Source organism: Triturus cristatus, chromosome 2_1, assembly GCF_964204655.1.
Source record: "Triturus cristatus chromosome 2_1, aTriCri1.1, whole genome shotgun sequence".
Taxonomy (NCBI): Eukaryota; Metazoa; Chordata; class Amphibia; order Caudata; family Salamandridae; genus Triturus; species Triturus cristatus.
This window is the reverse complement of record NC_140581.1, coordinates 698,702,300-698,721,082: the sequence shown is the minus strand read 5'-3', so window position 1 is coordinate 698,721,082 and position 18,783 is coordinate 698,702,300. Positions and strand designations below refer to the sequence as shown.

Below are 18,783 nucleotides of genomic sequence, written 5' to 3'. Positions count from 1 at the left end.
TTTGAAGTCCTCCTCTAATTGCATCATAGGCAAGCAATCGCCAGTCAGTTCCACTGAGCTCAAATACCACTTCAGGTTGCAAGGGCACTAGGTTAGTGCCTTACCATTTCTGGTACTTTGCAGCAGTTAACGTCTTAAGAGTTTCTCGTTGCTCAGATGGGTGTAATTTCTGATATTTATGTTTTCTCTTGTCTTCGCTCGCGAGAAAGTGTCACTCACAGTCTTTCAAATGTCACTCATAATTACACTGAAATTATGAATGTCACACACAGCAATCTGAAACCTTGGCAGCTATGTGCCTGCAGCGCACGCACCACCACCTAACGTAGTGGTGGTGGTGTGGTCGTGCGCGCGCCGCGACCGAGGTCAGAGGGGAAAGTCTAATGAGCTCTCTCAGCTCAAGGTCCAGGATCCAGCCAACGAGCCCTCCCCTTCAAAGACCGGCGTACATGTGTGCAGGCAATCAAACGGACGCACGCAAGGGTCTGTATTGTGGTACGTACAGGCTTTGAAGTTTGAATTTATGTCTGTGATATTTGCCACCGCGACGTACCGCGTTTGTGGGTCCGTTCCAGCTATATACAATCAGAGGATTTAAAAAAATGTTTTTATGGCAATTCATTGGGACACAAGACTCTAAAGAGAAAACCAGAGGGCATGTTTTTAATTATCAAGCTGTTTGATTTGCAATTAACGTTTCCAGCAGGAGGTTATGTGCATATGATGAAACGAAGGAGACTGGCTTGCCTTCGTTTTCTAGCATGCTGGTTTGTTTAAACCATACGGGCGTGTCGATTAGGTAGCAGCAACGTGTGCTTTGTTGCTTTACTGGACATGCGATCCAACATGTAACGTTCGAAGAACAAAGGTTTGTTTGTTTTTAAATTTTATTTTAGCCATAGAAATTGAAAATGTGCAAGGCTACCTTGCGCTCCCCAGTTGAAAGAATTAAAAGGTTAGTTCTTCAGATCACAAACTCTGGGGTTCGCTAATGGTCCAGATTTCAATGCGCAAGGCCTGCAAAACACTTCCATCCAATATTAATAATTAGATCTGGTGTTAGTCAAAACCTTTTGACTTCACTAAAATGAATGTATCACATACTTACTTAAAGGGGCTTACTATCTTCAGCCTTTGGTCTGTTGTCTCATTTACATTTTTCTTCCGCCCACTACAGCATACAGCAAGGGGCAATTGGTCATCCTACTTAAGCTACTGGTTAACTTCACTTTGAGTGACTGCATTTTGCTCTTTCACAATGAGCACATCCACAGAGAAGATACTTCTCTTCAGTGCTAGTGTTTTTGTTCTTACTTTATAATCACTTCCGTGTTGCATTTGGTTTTAGAGCCTGATGTGATAGCAGGACGCTTTTAATGTAAGAAAGGCACAGTCCGGTCTCATCAGTTCCGTTATCCTGCCAATGGTGTTGAAAATAGCTGTGGAGTGTGTTTTGTTTATCTGACTTCAGCTACTTCACAGCATGATAGGTTGTGTAGGTTTCTGTATTAAGTTATGCCTTCTTTCTTTCTTGCAGTCTTTCCTTTTTCCTACTTTCTGGCTTTCATTCTTTCTTGCTTTTGTGCTTGCTTTCTTTTCTGTCTTGCTATCTTCCTTTTTCTTTCCTTTCTTTTTACTTTCTCCTTTTTGGTTTCTGTTTTGAGCCTTCGTTATTTCTTTCCTTTTTGCTTTCTTTTTTCCCTTCCATTTTCTTGCCTTTGTTATTTCTTTGTTTCCATCTTTCTTATCTCCTTCCTTTGGTCTTTTCTTTTTCCTTCCTTCTTGCCTCATTTCTTTCCTTCCATCCTCCCTTCTGTCCTGCCCAACAAATAAACTGGGAAAACCCAGCTGATGCTCTGGCTTGGCTCTGCAAGCCCTTTAATGAGCAGAGCTATCAAAATATTTCCAAGTGTGCAGAAGCTCTTCAATGTTGTTCTAACATCTTCGAACAAAAGGTTGATGAAGTTCTCAAAAACCAGGTGTAAAATGCTTTATTAAAAACGAGCACTGGCAAAACCATTAGGTCTGTAGCTGGCTACCAGCTTTTGACTTTGTTATTGCTGGCCAACCCCTACCATAGATTCCCTGGCTGCTGGAGTACAGGAGGCTGAGTGAGGTAAGAGCTAAAACGGTTTCCGAGGGGAGGAAAGGATCTTTAGTGAGTGGCAGACAGTTGTCAGACAAGTCCTATAAAACAAGCATTTGCAGTGCAATAGGTCTCACATTTACACGAGTTTGAGCTATTGACATTGCAAATAACAAAGCCTTTTATTTGTGTTTTAGTTTTTAAAAACAGAAATTAAAGGCATTGTCATTTACAATGCCAATTGCTTAAACTCACGTAAATGTGAGACCCATTGCTTTGCAAATGCTTGTTTATATAATTTAGCAGAAACTGAAGCCATTTTGTGTTGAGTCTGAAGCAGAACTAGTTTGGGCTCTGGAGTAGAAGAGAACAGTTGCCTAAGTGCGTATTCACAATAGGCAACAGATTTCATATAAATACCAATTAATAGCAGTATATTGATGTGCATTTGCGCTTGTGATGTGTACATCTGTATGTGTATAAGTAAAGAGAAAGGGTATTTAGGTATATATCTATGGGCATCTAGGTTAGTGGAACAATATATAGATCTATGCTATGACAGTGAAAATTAATGTGGCTAAATTAAATATGCTACTGGGGAGAATGTATACGAATACATGTATGCCCTCCCCCCACTCCCATTTTATACCACAGAACAAATGTCAGATTTTATGTTATTGCCATAGAGCAACCCCATCGAATGTGGAAAAAACACTCTTCTTCCTCAGATTATTTGCTACTATGTCTTTAGAGTATATTATCTCTGCTGATGCTCACAAGGCCTATTCAGTGTGCCTGCATCTCACTGTACGGATTTAATCCACTATCTCCTCTTAAATTTTTATTATATATAAATGTATTTGTCTATAACTACTAAACAAGCCATAAAGTATGCAAAGGGTACCGTGTTATGTACTACCAATTTTGAGTTAGGGAATAATCCTCATGATACACTTGAGGCTTTGCTTCTTCTAAATCACTTCCCCTCCCATCCAGAACATTGCTGACAAATAATAGATGACACTTTGCCCATAGATACATTGATAGATAGATATATTGCGTTTACTCGTTTTCTTTCCTGCAATTAAAAAGCTTTCTATTAACTAATAGATACAGAAGCTAAAATGAAGCCAGTTAATGGGGGGGGGGGGGGCATGATATTTGGTCATTTAATGTCAGCTGTAGATGATGGATCTCCGAACAGTGTCATGTATGTGGATGTTTGCATTGTGCTGAGGGGATTACCAGGTATTCGTTCACGCAGCTCTCTGATGGATGTCACATGCAGTTTTTCTGAGTCCCCAGATCGATCATGCAGTCTGTGTATTCTCCTTTGTACTGCCGGTCACCGGTGTATTCAACTGTGTAGCCTTGGACCGTGTCATGTATGTGCATGTAACTTGCGTGATCGAGGGAAGTATTAGCGGCGATACTACATGTCACTTGGACCTCTTTCAAGTGCTTGCTGTCTTTTTTCACAGCCACCCCCCCTTCCCCCATCCCCCAGGGGCGGCAATCTGAGGGATAGCCCCGGGCGCCACAAGCTCTAGCTATGCCTCCGCTTGTAACCTACAGTGAAATTAACATTTACAACAAAAATTGTAAGTCATGCAAGCTGGCAAAAAGTTTCAGATTTCTTTGGAAACTTAAAGGGGACTCTCAGTGCTTAACAGGTGCCAGGGCTCTCATCAGGAGGCCACAGCATCACCCGTTGCCCCTTTCAGCACGGTCAATGATCATAACAGCACAACTACTAACCATTACACACTTACAAGTGTGTCAGTTACAACATTTCAGTCCCTCAAAACTATAGGAATGGCTTGGGCGGCAGGTGATAATTTTTTTTTAATGTATATTGAATTAATAATTAACGGTTGTTGTGGTCATCTCTAAATTAGCCAGACAGCACCACCTTGTGGCAAACTGTCGCAATCACCAGCTCAAATTAAGCACTGGACTCTTTGGAGATGGCATCAAGCAACACATCTCTCAGGGTTCTATTTAATAGCAATCTGTTCTGCAGACCTGAAATCATACAAGTAAATGTGCCAAGTACTAATGGCAGCATTTTACAAGTTTAAGAGGAAGAATGGTGGAAATACTTGGGTACCGCTGGTGTGGGATCCTTCTGATAAATTTACAAATACTAAAAGGCAAGATTTTGACGCCTTACTCTGTGCCTCCTCAAAGTTTTCCAATTTGCAGAGAGTAGCTCATTAAACATGGATACTTAATGTAGGTCAGCAACATTTTTTCCGAAGCTAGGTCTTTATCCCAAATCATCTATATTATGTTAAGGGCATTTGATATAGCGCTGAACGAATCTCACAATGAGTTGTACCTCAGCGCTAGCAACCAGATGCGGCAAGTGCATAAAACCATTTAAAATAACCATGTCTTTAGAAGTTTTTGGAAAGTAGAGTGATCCTGAATCAAACGAATTTGCAAAGGAAGCTTGTTCCAGTGGAATGGGGCAAGGTGGGAGAAAGATCTGCCACCAAATTTAGCAGTGCAAATGCAATGAGCTTTTAAAAGAGCTTTGTTCGCAGATCTGAGCAAACACGTTGCCTGGTATAAGCAGAGTTTGTAGTAATTATGAGAAAAGCTGAGTAGTTCATGCTTTGTGTGTTAAACAGCACAGTTTGAATATAGCCTGTTTCCTTATGGGGAGCGAATGATGGGTCCTCAAAATGGGAGCAGAGGTGGAACGGGGGGGGGGGGGGGAGGGGGTTGCAGATTAGGTGCGCTGCGGATTCCTGCATGACCTGGAATTTGCTGCTACTAGCAGAGCATTCCCATAGACCAGACGACTTTATCAGAGCCTGAACTAGTTTTTTTGATGACACAGGGGGCCATGGGAAGGTTTTCGTGAGCAGTCGCAGAGTGGAAAAGCAGGTGCCGGATACAGTGGAGATTGGCCCTTCATAGAAAGTGTCTGGTCTAGATTGACAGATTTTTTACTACCACTTAGGTGTAAGGGGCAGGGCCTAATTCGGCAGGCTACCAATCCGCTGACCAATACTCCTGAGCCTTTCCAAACAGCATTATCTCTGTTTTTTCACCATTTAGTTGGCGACAGTTAGCCTTCCAATCATCAATTTTCCTTATGCAGTCTGTAAAGTGTTATTTTTGCCATATCCGAAGCATGCTCGATAGAGACGACTAGTTGGGTGTCATTGGCATAGGACATGATCTCAAAGCCAGAGGATCCGACAGTCTGCACAAGCGGGGCCATGTAGACATTAAATAATGTCGTGCTCAGGGAAGAAACCTGCGGGACTCCATTGTTAACCCGCACAGAGCAGAAACTTAAGGAGTCTCACTTGATGGTTTGGGTACGATTACTAAGGAAGTCCTAGAGCCAGTGTAGTGCTCTGCCGAGTATTCACACATCATGCAGCATGTGGATTAGAATGGAATGTGAGACCATGTCAAACACTGCAGACAGATTTAGCCGAACAAACATTGCCAGAATACCTTCATCAAATGAGTCTAATGCAGGTGTCTAACCAGTTGATCCCGAGCTCCCTTACATATTCAGAGTAGCTCACAGCCTCGAATTCATTTTTAATGACGTGCAGGGTCACATTATCCTTTTAAAGTCAAGGGAAAGCTGCGTTTATTGTGCATTATCATCAATAGGCTGCAGATAGCAGGGCCGGATAATGAGCAGTGCTCACTCAGATTTATGGCCCAGGCTGGGGCACAGAGATGAAGAACTGAGCCACCGAGGTATTTAACCTTAACCAAAAGTCCTTGTCAACTCAATACTGGAGCGTGAGAACAAAATTGTGTTTCTGAATGCTTTTAAATTGGAGAAAAAATATGACAACTTACCTGAATGATTAATTTAACTCTTCATTTTAATTTTATCTCATTTCTTACTGTTGTATCTACAAACAGCAGACCTCCTGCTCCCAGCGGCCAGGGGGCAGTGTGCCAAATGCATAACTGAAAACAGTAATTCTTTTTAGAGGGAGAAATTTAAAGTGAAGAAAAATGTTCCATACTTTGAACATTTTTGCAGAATACGTTTCTGTTCTTCACATTTCTTTTATTTAAAAAACAAATGGTAGTATGTTTGTGTTCTACATGTAAAGGTGCCACATGTGGCAAAAGGTATGTCCTGTGCCACAAGTACACACGACATAGGTTCTCAGTAACTTAGACACGCCATTCATACGCACATATGTTCATAAATCCCACAGACCACGCTCTCACTGATACACATAGTGCTCCTAGTCAAAGTGTTTTTTTCAAACCATAGTATTAGGCTCTAAGGGCATTATCCTTAAAGTCAGTGAAGGTGGGCGTAGGGGTGTCTGGTAACAATGTGTAAGTTGTTTAGCCTTCATTACCTCACGATGGTTTTCATTGATCAGAAGAAGCTCACTACAGAAAAGGTTGGAGAGCCCTGGTCTAATGGTATCTGTGACTGCAAATAGTGCAGTTTCCATACTGTGTATTGCTCTAAAACCATATTACGAGGGGTCTAGAACTATGCACCTCCAGATATGCGGCTAGGTTTTTTTTATATGGGACTCGAAGCACTTACCTAGCAGACGAAGTAGAGAAATGGGACAAAAATTGGTATGAATGTCAGTGTTGGCATTCCATTTTTTTTTTTTTTTTTTTTTTTTTTTTAAGAATAAGTCATTTGCGCGGACTTCCACTCATCAGGAAGAGGCCGAATCTAGAGAGATATTGAAGAGATCAGAAACTGTGGGCACAATACAGAGGGCTAAAGAGGAAGTGACTTTAGAAGGGACAAATGTCATGTGGGGAGCCAGATTTGGCGCCAGCCAGCATTGCTTGAACCTGCTCCAATGAGCAATGTTCACATTTTTCTAACGTGGCAGTGCTGTTGAGAGATGGTACATTGAAGTCTATAGCTGTATCTAGTTGGCTATGGGCAATAGGGAAGTTAGCATAGATGGCCGTAATCTTAAATTCAAAGACGTTTGTGAAAAGAGTTGTAGAAAGGTTGGGAAGCAGCATGCAGAACTTGTAGAAATGCAACCACATGGGAAAACTGCATTATAGCAAGTTTAACCAGCTCCTTTCTTGAAGCAGGAGTTGAAATTCTCACATGATTAGTTAGTTCTCAGGGGAAAGTTTTATCAACTCTCACATTTAGGTTGCTTACTGTCATATAATCATTCGAGGACGAGGTTACATTTCAGGGAGGGTGGTGGATTGTAGTGATGTGAGATTTTTGATTCCTATGCCCTTCTTGTTGCTTGTATCTTGTTTTCAGGCACACTGACTTGTGCCTCTCCTTCTTGGAGGTCTTCTAACGTATCCCTTTACTTTATCACCCATGCAGTGACTAATAAGACATTTATTTTGTGTTTTAGTTCTCTATAGAGGATGGGAACCTCACTGAACTTGTAATATTTGCGTGGCTTTCACCCCTGGGTTACTTTGTTTTGAAAATGTACTATATTTTACATAGCAAGGTATAGATAAGTGTATTATTTAGGATTAAAAAAAAGGAAAATTCATACCTACACTGGAGATTTTTATTTTCGATTGAAACCCTTACAGTAGTTTTTGTAGAGGGCAATAATAAAATTAAAAAAAGAACACATAAACCTTGTTATACTTATCATTGTTTAGAACGACTATTGGTGCAATAAAGTATTTAATAAATAAACGTCCAAAAAGTACTTTTTTAAATTAAGAATTTTCTTTTTACAAATTTTAGAAAGGGGGTCTCTCCTTGGCAGAGGTTTGCACCCTGTCCAAGTAAGGACCACCACTCTAGTCAGGGTAAGTCAGATACACTCCCTAAATGAAACTGATAACCCTCTGATAGCTTGGCCCAGAGCAGTCAGGCTTAACTTAAGAGACACTGTGTAAAGTATTTGTGCAACACATAAATTACATTAATCAGTGAAAACAGCACAAAAAGACTACACTCAGGTTTAGAAACAGAATATTTATCAGAGTTTAACAAGACCAAAGCGACAAAAACCCCAATAAATAGAAGTGAGAGATATGAATGTTTAAAGATGGAGTGTGAAAATAGTGCTTACAAGTCAAAAGGTTACTTAAGGTCGCGAGGGACCATGGAAATTCAAAGTTCGGGCTGACAGTGATGGAGGGCAGGCTGGCTACAGGACCCAGACAGGTCCCGCTGAAGAAATACCTTGGATGGAGCTTTTGTTGATGTTGAGAGTCTACTGCGTCGCTGCTGAGCCACTCAACTCAATGCGGGTCCCATGTAGTTGTCGAACTCTGTTGATGTGAATGCAATGCGTCATAGTTAAACCGCTCAGAGTGTAGTCATCAAGCCATGCAGGCTGTGGATCCGATGTTGTAGAGGAGCCTCTGTGTCAAAGGGCGATGCAGGTAAATTCTCACGAGGTCAAGGCAATGCGTTGGTTTTTGCAGAAATCTGCTGTAGAACCCACGTCTGAGGCTCAGGACTGAAGGGGCACCTCAGGCAAGGGTGGGACTCACAGATGGCAGAGTCCAGCAGCACCAGCAGGAAGTCCTTTGTGTCCCCGAGACCTCAGAAAACATAAGGCAAGACAGCAAGCCCTTGAAGTCACTCTGGCTTCAAGCGAGATGGGTCCAGTCCTTTTCCTCAGCAGGGCAGAGATCCACAGGCACCAGGGAAGCTCAGCAAAGCAGAGAAGCCATTCCCCAGAACAGTCAGTCACAGCAAATTGGCTATCCTTACAGCATAGTAGTCTTCACTCCAGCTGAGTTCTTCCTAGGTCTAGTAGTGTACTGATTTGGTAGGGTCAGAGTCCTGGTACCTATACCCAAAAGTACCTTTGATGTTGGGGGTATGACTTCAAAGGAACTCTCTCAAGGACACAAGGATCCCTTTCAACCCAGTCAGGCCATCTTAGAGAGGGGGAGGGTAATCCCTCAGCCCTTTATGTGAGGACAGGGCACAGCCTATTCACGTGCAAGTGTGAACTACCCCTCCTCCTTCCTGCCCAGGAAGGCTATCAGAATGCAGAAGAGTTCTCTGTCACATCGAGCCCTTCCAGTGTTTGTGGCTGTCTAGAGGGAATGTGCAAAGTGTAGCTGTCACCCAGCCCAGACATGTATTGGAGACAGGCTGCAGGCACACAGAGTAAAGTTAAGAGCAAAAAAATGTCCCCTTTCTAAAAGTGGCATTTCTAAAATGGTAATGTCAAATCCAACTTTTCCACTAAAGAGTATTTATCACCACCATTCCAGAAATACGAAACATGATGTGGCTACTCCTTTCTGATCAGGAATTACAGCTTTAAAAGTGTTTTAGCCTATGAGAGGAGTAGGTCTCATAGCAGTGAAAAATTGATTTCTCTCATGTTCAAACAATACAATACAGTGGAATTGCTATCTTTGATCTGCACATCAAAGTATCTCCATTCTAATCTTAACCAAAAAATTATTATTTATATTATCTCCAGTTTCGGGTGAAGCCTCAGTGTCCAAACACTCATCCACCTAAAGTGTTGACTCCTGGATATACAAATTGTATTCCAATTATATACTAATGACAAAGACACTGGAGCACACCATGCAAGCATTACTGTAATCCTTATAAAATATGTTTCCAACAATCATATCGTCAAAAAGGACGGTTCCACAACAGTCAATATTCACGTAGCTGTAGGTTATTCGAAAATCATTTTTATTTCTTTATGGAATGCAGCAGCCGAGGCGTGTTTCGCCCCGCCTAGGGCTTCCTCAAGGCGCACTTGTTTCGTGGATCACAAACTTTCTAGTAGTCACTCCAAATTATTGTATCCTCTCCAATGGATATTACAAAAGTACAATGCACTTCAAAATGTACTCCAATTTTCGTTACAATGTTCTTATGAGGTTTGCATTGCTCTCTCATTAGTATCCACAACCAAAGTTTTAAGTTAGACATAACCGGAACTAGGGACAAAAAAACGCCGCGAAACCGGAATGAGTTATTTGATGGAACGTATCATGGCTTCATGAAGATATTAAAACTTTGGTTGTGGCACAAACTGGAGGTACCTGGAGGACTATTTGGCCCTCAGGGACCCTCACTATTGAAGGGGAATTAATTCCCCAACTTACAACTCGCCAGGGGGCCCGTTTGCACAATGGTGAAGGAAGGGGGCGGGCCTGAGGTGACATGTGTGCAATCACGCCCTGTGGCGCGTTTTAAGTTGGGGAATTAATTCCTCTTCAATCCTGAGGATCCCTGAGGGGGCCCCATCATGTACCTCCAGTATGCGCCAGAGAGCTGCGTTGCAGAGAGGTGTTCAGAGACCACGCCCCTTTTTACAACACTCTGCAACGCAGCTCCGTGGCGCTTACTGGAGGTACCTGGTGGTACCATAGTACCAGGCATCGTCGGGTGTAGTAAAGAACATTGTCTTGGTCTGATATATCACCTTTAGCTTGGCCAGGAAGAGGAGCTTGTAAGTGATTTGCATCTGTCTCAACTTGTCCTTGAACAAATCAAACATTTTGCGCTGTTTCTGGACTTCACATGAGTAATCTGGGAACACCTTGATTTTGGTGTTATTCAGTCAGATTTCCCCTTTCTTCCGTATTCCTTGAAGGACGAGGTCACGGTCCTGGTAGTTGAGGAATTTCCCTATCAGCGGTCTTGGCATCGCCCCTACTGGAGGCCGAGCCCCTGGAACGCGGTCTGCCCGCTCAATGATGAAGCACGGTGAGAAGTGTACTTCTGGGAGCTAGTCTATTATCCATTGTCTCAGAAAGGCACCAGCATCTGTCCCCTCAACGTTCTCCGGAAAACCAATGAAGCTGAGGTTGTTCCTTCTTGCATTATTTTCTGCATCATCTACTCTCCATAGCACATCCCTCATAGCCATCGTCAATTCTGTGACCTCCTTCCGGAGCGTCCACAAGGCCAGTTTTACACACACATAGACAACGAAAAATCACAGGGTTAGAACAGATCTCAGCACCATGTCCATAGATCGTATGTAGGGACAGAGGGTTGATAGTTCTCAGCAATAGGGAGATAGAGGTCCATGCTAATTTCATCAGGGACCGGTTTGAGAAACTAGGTGAAAGGGATGAGACTGTAGTTGACTTTGGGGAAGGAACTATGTTAGGAACCCAGGAAAAGAGCGACGTGGATTCAGTCTCTCAGAGTGTCCCTCCAATGCATTTTCCACAGTTTCACCAAGACACTGGCCACTTATGGTTTCTAGAATACCCCAGGTGTTGTACACCACCTTTAAAAAACGTTAGCAATAACATAAAAACACACAAGTGATAATAATATTGGTAACTAGTTATTCAAAAAAATCCCTATGACCTCAACCCATAGCAGGTCCTGCTCTCGTCCAGGATGTTGGACCACCGGTCCAGTGGTGAATCCCTTGGTTGGGGTGAGTCTAGCAGAGAGCTTGCAGATAGCTCTTCAGAAGGCCAAGGCTGAGGAAATGGAAAAGACCAGAGAGTTTAAAAAGGAGAAGTGGAGATTAGCTCACTGGGAACAAGGGGAGAGGAGGCAGGAGGAATGGGGTGGAGATATTGCAAGAGAGAAATGAAACAGCGAAAGGGAGGAGAAGCAAATAAAGGAACGAGCTAGAGAGGTTAAGGAGGCTCCTTAAGACAGAAAATTAGGATGGCAGCAATGAAATTCCATCTGGTATAAGTGACTACATCCAGTTCAGGCCAGGTTTTGGCCAAGTCTCCAAGAGATTGTGTGCATGTGTAGGTGCATGTTGGAATGATTTGTGAGCTTTAAGGTCGCTTGTGAGGTGCATGCCTTGAATGAGGTGTCTGAGGCAGCTGCCTTAATAGGGTTCAAGCCATTGAGACAGCAGTTATTGGAAGAATGACTGTGGCAGACCACATGTCTGCAAGCAAATAAAGGAGGCTCTGATTAGACTGCTTGGGCTGAGGCCAGGTCAGTACCTTCAGAGATTCAGGGACTGCAAGAGAGAGGAATGGATTTACATTTGAGACTAGGATCAATGCTGTATTGCGTGACTGCAATTGAGTGGGTGAGAGGGCTGCAGGCCAAGGACTTTCAGTCCCTTAACCAGTTGATGGTGACAGAGCTTCTCAAGTAGGAGTGTTCTACCTCAATTAGATTTGACAGAGAGTGAACCAGAGAAGCTTGCAGCGTTGAATAAGTGGTTACCCAACAGGGTTGTCAAGGGGCTATAACAGCACTGTTATAAGCCAAATGGGGGAAAAGAACTCTCCACAGACAGGTTCCAAACTGGAGGGTAAAGACCAGGGTAATTCCCATGGAAAACCCATGAGGGCACACACAAATTGAGAATGGTAATGGTGCATCTGGGAAACAGCATCATGAGAAGGGAAGTTCTTCTAAGTAAAAGGTGGTGACTTGCTACAAGTCCCACTAGTTGGTACACTTTAAGAAAGAGGGTCAGATGAGCGACCCTGGCCCAGCAGCCCTCGCGATAGCAAGTATTTACACGTGGTCCCTCTTAATGCATTTGTCTTTTTGGTAGAAATATTTTTAATAAAATCAAAAATGTTTTTTTCTAAGTTGGTTTGGGATTTTTCTTGTGTAGCGGTTTGAGTGCTGCATAAATACTTTATACATTGCCTCCAAGTTAAGCCTGACTGTTTTGTGCTAAGCTACCACACGGTTAAGCACAGGTTTATTTAGTGACTTTATTTGGTTCATCTTGACAACTATTGTGATAATTATTTCAGATGGGTTCTCACCCTCACAAACTACAAGAATAAGTATCTACCTACTTTAGCAGACGCAGAGCACTTTGATGGCCTATTAGAGTTAGGCAAGCGCTATGGAAATAAATGCAATTATTAACAAATAATTAATTAAATTGCATGCTTACATACTCTTGATGTCCCTCCTAAGTAACCCCTTGGAGCGAGGTGGGGCAGGGAGTAGCTGCGAGCTTCAAACCGCTCATTCGTCCCTGCTCTGGGAAGGGGTTATAAGGCACAAGTTACTCCATTAGAGGCAAATACCCTCCTTTACTCCCGCTCCCTTCACAATTACACTTCCACCAAAATTTCACTTAATTTGTTCAAATGGGAACACAACAACTTCCCTTATGTTCCAGAAACCATTCGGTCACCTAATGAGTCGAAAGTAATAAACATTAAAGTAACTTTCCTTGTTCATTACTGAACAGACCATTACCAAACCAAAGTCACTGTGCTTTTATTTTAAGAAACGTGGTATGAGAAAACTATTTTAAGTTCCAACTCTACCAGCATTGATAGAGTACGACCTTTTTGTATTCAGATTTATGCGAGTTCGACTCAGATTTTTATACCAAGAGCTCAAGTTGTCCCATAACAAGAACTAATAGCTCATTCGGTACATATTGACTTTTTACTTTGGTAATTTCATTTTTACGTATTCCTTCCCCCATTATGAACGCAAAGAATACAAGAACCAGAATTCAAAGGAAACCCAAACAGTAGATAATCTAAATACAAACGACAACTGGGTGGGGAGTTCTCCATTATAGTTTATCACATAGATCAATCATCTGGCCCCACACCACGAGTAGGAGTTTCAGGTTCTTTCTTGCCCTCACAACAAAGCAGGCAATACTTGCAATTTCACTTTTCGAAGTATGGGCCTACAAGTCCCAGAACGCTTAGGGCACATGGTTGAACCACGAGCGGCTCCCTAGCCTGCCTACCATCCACGTGGGGCTAGATGGCCATTAATTCAGAATTTGTTTAAAAGGGTGGGATGTGGTCAGAAAGACCCGGTGATGTTAGGATAAGCACCATTCAAATGTTTTCACACTTTTAAAGTACAAAGCAAACCCCGGGTAAACACCAGCTTCCAGTGAAATCTAGACCGTGATATAAACCAATGTATTAGGTTTCGGAGGTGTCAGAACCACAAAGTCAAAATGGTGTGCAGGCATTGGCCAGGAGGGGGCCCGAGAGGATTACAACACTCTTGGTATGAGAACATAGAGAGAAATGGAAAGTGACAACCAAGTCGGAAAGAGGACTTGAATAAACGAGAGCTCCTAGTTTTGCCGCTATTCGGATTCTTCGAAACATCCAAACGTTTATGAGGCATCTAAAATATTTAAGTAACAGAGGATGTGTAGGGTGACCACAGACCCTTTGGCATTAGGATACCAGATTACAATCAGAACGGAACATACTGTGCCTGCTGCGGTCATTTTGTAGCCTTGCCAGACTGGAAACATGGTGCGCAGCCATGCAGCTAACCTCGTTGCAGTCAACAAACCCCACGTCATAAGAGAGTCTGGAAGTCAGAAATCGCTTTGAGGCAACGCAAAGAATGCTGGGAATTGCAGTCCACCCCCCACCCCCCTCATAAGTGTAGGTGTAACTAGTGTTACTAGCTGAAAATCATCATAAGATTAAAAAAAAAAAAAGTCACTTTAATGACATGGGGCAGATGGACAGCTATGCAACCTAAAAATTCCACTGAATAACGAAGAGTTCATTAACCATTAAAAAGCAGTGGCAGTAAAATGTGCTAATCTAAGCAGAGACCCTACAGAACTTTATTTTTAGCTTTGAATAACATGTTGCCTCAGCAACCTTCACTAACTAAATAACGCAAGGCCCATACCTTGAAGTACACTGTCTCCAAAGTTCCTCACTCTCTGTGAGTGAGGAAGGAGGTCCTTTTGAACCCTAGGTCCAACCCTCTTCGTCTTAGTAAAAAAAAAAACAACCCACAGCTGCAAGCCGTTCGACATCTCTTTGCTTTTGTAAACAGACTGTACACTTGTCGTCCTTAAAGTAAAAGTGGAACTGTCTTTGTAAAAGTGGGTCAGAAATATCCTTACAAATCCGCTTCCATTAAGTAAGAAAGTCCGGTAGTGGTATTTTATCAAGACTCGCCGTTTTCTCTGCATTTTGTTACTTGTTGTACTGCATGTGTGAAATGAAAACTACCAGTGCCAGAAAGTTTAAATAAAAAAGTGCAAATTAACTGCTCACACCTGAAAAGGGAGCGTTCAACTTCTCTAAACCAGTTGACTCAGCGGATTAAGCAGGTCTGCTTATATCAGGTGCCTCAAATTCGATCCCATTACAGACTCTTATTGCCCTCCTGTCTTTTTTTGTTAGAAATTCATTTGAAAAACCTTTTGATATTGCATATGTGACAGTATGATGGGCTTACCTTAACTGAGCTATCTTTCACACACTTGTTTCACATTTGTGTTCTTTCTGTAGATTGATTTTGGGAACTGTTTTCCCTATCCTTCTACTTGGGCTCCTATTACTGCCATTATGTATTTCATGCAGTGACATTTTGTTTAAGGACATGACATGGCTACTGTAATGACCAGCATGCCTTGCTATTGCCGAATAGACTTAACACTGGCGAAAATACGAATGACAGATCCCATGACTGCCCACATACATTTATTCCTTCCACCTGGGATGCCTGTACATGTCTTCCTGAGGAAGCACTGGGGAAAACATTTGATGGGGGAATGTTTGATGGTTTTGTGCATCTAGAAGTCAGACTGTTTGGTGCATACAGAGTAAACATTAACATTACAGATGAATGTGGCTCTTCTAATTGCCAAACATTGAATTCTAATATATTTGTGAGAATACTGTTGCAGTTGCTTTTTATGTAGATTTGAGATTATGATAACAACAGTTACGAGTTTCCTGGTATTGTTTATATTAATTCTGAATTTAAAGAGGATAAAATGATAAAACATAACCTATATTCTTCCCTCAATTTTTCTGTTTTAAAGTGCATGTCTTAGGATATTAGCTCCTGGGCCTCCATATTTACTGAAAATCTGACCCTCCTGGAAGTAGCAGGCCACGCATTTCTCATTCTCAAGTTGCACACTTTTCTGTTGAATCTGTCTCTGTAGGTAGCAAACCTCAGATTTCCCTGCAAAATAAGTAAATGTTCCTGAAATCTAAACATGTGCATTCTCATAAGGTCCGGGAGTCTTCTGCACAATGGAATTCCCACTTTGTTGGTATTGTGACTAGCTGCTTTTCTCTGGGTACAGATATTGACACTCAATCAATCACTTGACCCTCATGTCTGGAGGATACGCGATGAAGAAATGTTTTGGAGAATGCATAAATTATTATTATAATAATTATATTACCACTGATTCAGCCATTGATAATGAAATTATTCCAGTATGTTCTGTTTTGGTCCTGACTGGTCAAACAGACAAAGATGTCCTTTGCCCCTGTGCCCAAAGACAGAACTGGTGTCAGTAGTTCTATATGCCAAGTGTTAAACCTAGGTTTGCTCCATCTATTATTCAGCAGCCCATTTCCACATCTGACCATGTATTAGATTCTAGAATAGTTACATTTTTCACCAAAGGTGAGAGGGCCAACTGTGACCTAAAGGTTAAGGTGTAAAATGCCTAGTCTGAAGGTTAATGGTTCCAGTCCTGGCATCTACATGGTCCTGCATCTGTTTTATTACAAAGAGTTTCAGGGTTCAATTAAATAAGTAAAAGGAAATTTGTTTCTATGATCCAAAGATTGATATTGAGAGGGCCAGGTTCTCCTTTCAGAACAAGCTTTTAGATGTGGTGGATCTACTTACTAAGACTTTAGAAGTCTCAGATCAAGCCCAGGAGTCTAGGGATGCACAAGACTGTCTTGCCGAACTGCATTCCACGAGCTTTGTGTTTTTCTGAAATCCATAGTTTCATTGTTTAAGATTAATTACAAATTATGTGAATTTGCAAATTATGTGAACTTGCAAGCTCGGAGACTGATCCAGCAACTTAGGTTTCTTATTTCAATGATCATTCTACAAAGAAAATGGCGCGATAGATCAAGAGTTTTCCATAGTATACAAAGTAGAGTACTCTCAGAAGAGTATGCGTGGGAAACACGTTACTGTCAAATCCAATAGGTCTAGGAACTGTTACACTAACCATAACAACTTCAGTGATCCACTACAACAGTACACATATGGTGGCCACTTTCAGCAATCCTTTTCTTTCCCTTAAAGAGAATAGTGGATATTTCCTCTACTAAAGAGTACAAGGGAGAATGGTTTCTCAAATCAGCATCCGATTTTCTTGTCCTCTGTTAATTGGTTACATAATATGTTTGTCTTTAAATTTAGCAAGCAATTTCAGAGAATCTCTGGGTTTAGCAAACTGTTCAGGGATTCTTCTCAAATTGAGATTTTCTCTCCATTGCTTCAAGGTCTTCTCTAAGGCCAATTCATTTATAAGTAGAGAATCAGAGTTCACATGGAATGTAGGAAAGCTTCTTTCCAAGGATCAGCAGAAGAGCGCTCACTCCATCCTAAGGGTTTTTGTGACCAAATGTGACAAATAAAGGGAATAAAAAAAGAACAAAAAATGAATAGTCACTTCAAAATGGAGGTAATTGTTTATCTTAGGAATCTTCTTTTTCTAGGAGAATGAATGGTGAAGCTAGGCGGTAAGGACTCTTACCTCTGCTCCAATCTGTCTGGAACACAGGAGGTTCCTTCATTTTCACTGGAGCACCAGGGTTTACAAAGTTCTCATCCTATTGAGTCTTTCTTCTACTCAACATTTCTCTGCAGAATCAAAATACGGAATTTTACAACTTGCAAAACTCAAGATAACTTATCAAACAAATAAGGATGATGTCACACTCTCACACATCTTTCACACAAGTGGCCAGAATGGTAGAACATTGGCATTATCTATTTAAGCTGTATTTCCATAACCACTTCATTACCATGCTTGCTAATGTCTCAAGATGAGGCCTTTACTTAAGGGTCTCTCTATAAAGACAAAGTACCTTGTAGGAAGGTGGAGTATTATGTGGGGATGCTGGTTAGGCTACACCATCAATAGTCTCACAGTACCCCAAAGATGGGTTCACAATAATAAATCCTTAGCTCAGTCTTGGTAGACTGGCAAAGAGCAGTCAGGCTTAACTAGAGGAACATGTATTAAACATTTAAGCTTATCAATATGGACGATAAAACTAAAACTAAAATCAGACCCCAATTTATAACAAGCATTGGCATAGCCAATAGGTCTCGCCTTTGGGACCTTATAAGTATTTAGTTATGCAGCACAATATCCTTGGTGCAGCAACATTAACTGTTGCATGGTTAAACACTTATAAGGTCCCAAAGACGAGACCTATTGGCTATGCCAATGCTTGTTGTTAAAACTATGAGGACTACATAATATCTTTTGAAGTAAGCAGTTCGTTTCGATCATGGCCGGTGGTGCTGAAAACCCAGGTACAGTGTGCTGTTTTGAAGTCAGGTGGGAAGTTCGGGCCCGAAAATGCATTCAAAAAGTATCTGTACAAAGTTCAAGAATGTTGAGCCAGCGCTGCAACTTGTACCTGCGCTTCAAGTGCTTATTTTGAGGCACTGATCAATGCCATTTGCTGAAGTAAAGTAAAGGGTTGACATAAGAAGAAAAGGAGTAGAGGGGTGGTGGAAGAAGAGGTGGTGGAGTGAGGTTAAATGAAGGGCGGGTGGAAGAGGGAGGAAGGCAGGGCTAGAAACGAGAGAGGAAAATGAACACTGGGGTGGGTACAGGAAGAAGGCGGTATGGACGGCTGAATATGAGAGGCAGTGAGAGAAAAGAGGAGACATAAAAAGGAGAGAGAAGCGAAGGGGGAAGTAGAGAGGGAGTAAGCGGCGGATAGGGGAGGGGTGGAAAGCAGGGTTGTGGCGTAGAGGGCAGGCGGAGAAGACAAGATGAAGAGGGGGGGTGGATACAGTAAATGTGAGAGAGTCAAGATGAGAGGAAGGT

General features: G+C 42.0%; 1 protein-coding gene across 3 annotated transcripts in view; it reads right to left on the bottom strand.

The window, feature by feature from the left end:
- Positions 1–14,706, bottom strand: part of ARL14EPL (ARF like GTPase 14 effector protein like) — a 99,344-nt gene extending 84,638 nt beyond the window's left edge. Inside the window, exon 1 of one of the 3 annotated variants that reach the window (XM_085640769.1) lies at positions 14,631–14,706. Coding sequence is in view for 1 of the 3 variants with exons in the window: in XM_085640768.1 (XP_085496894.1) it covers positions 14,194–14,289 (96 nt within the window). In the remaining 2 variants the exon portion in view is untranslated. Of the gene's footprint in view, positions 1–12,888; positions 12,964–14,193; positions 14,333–14,630 lie in introns of those variants that run through there. The other 2 variants (XM_085640768.1, XM_085640770.1) reach the window with 2 other exon arrangements.
- Between the last annotated feature and the right edge of the window lie 4,077 nt (positions 14,707–18,783).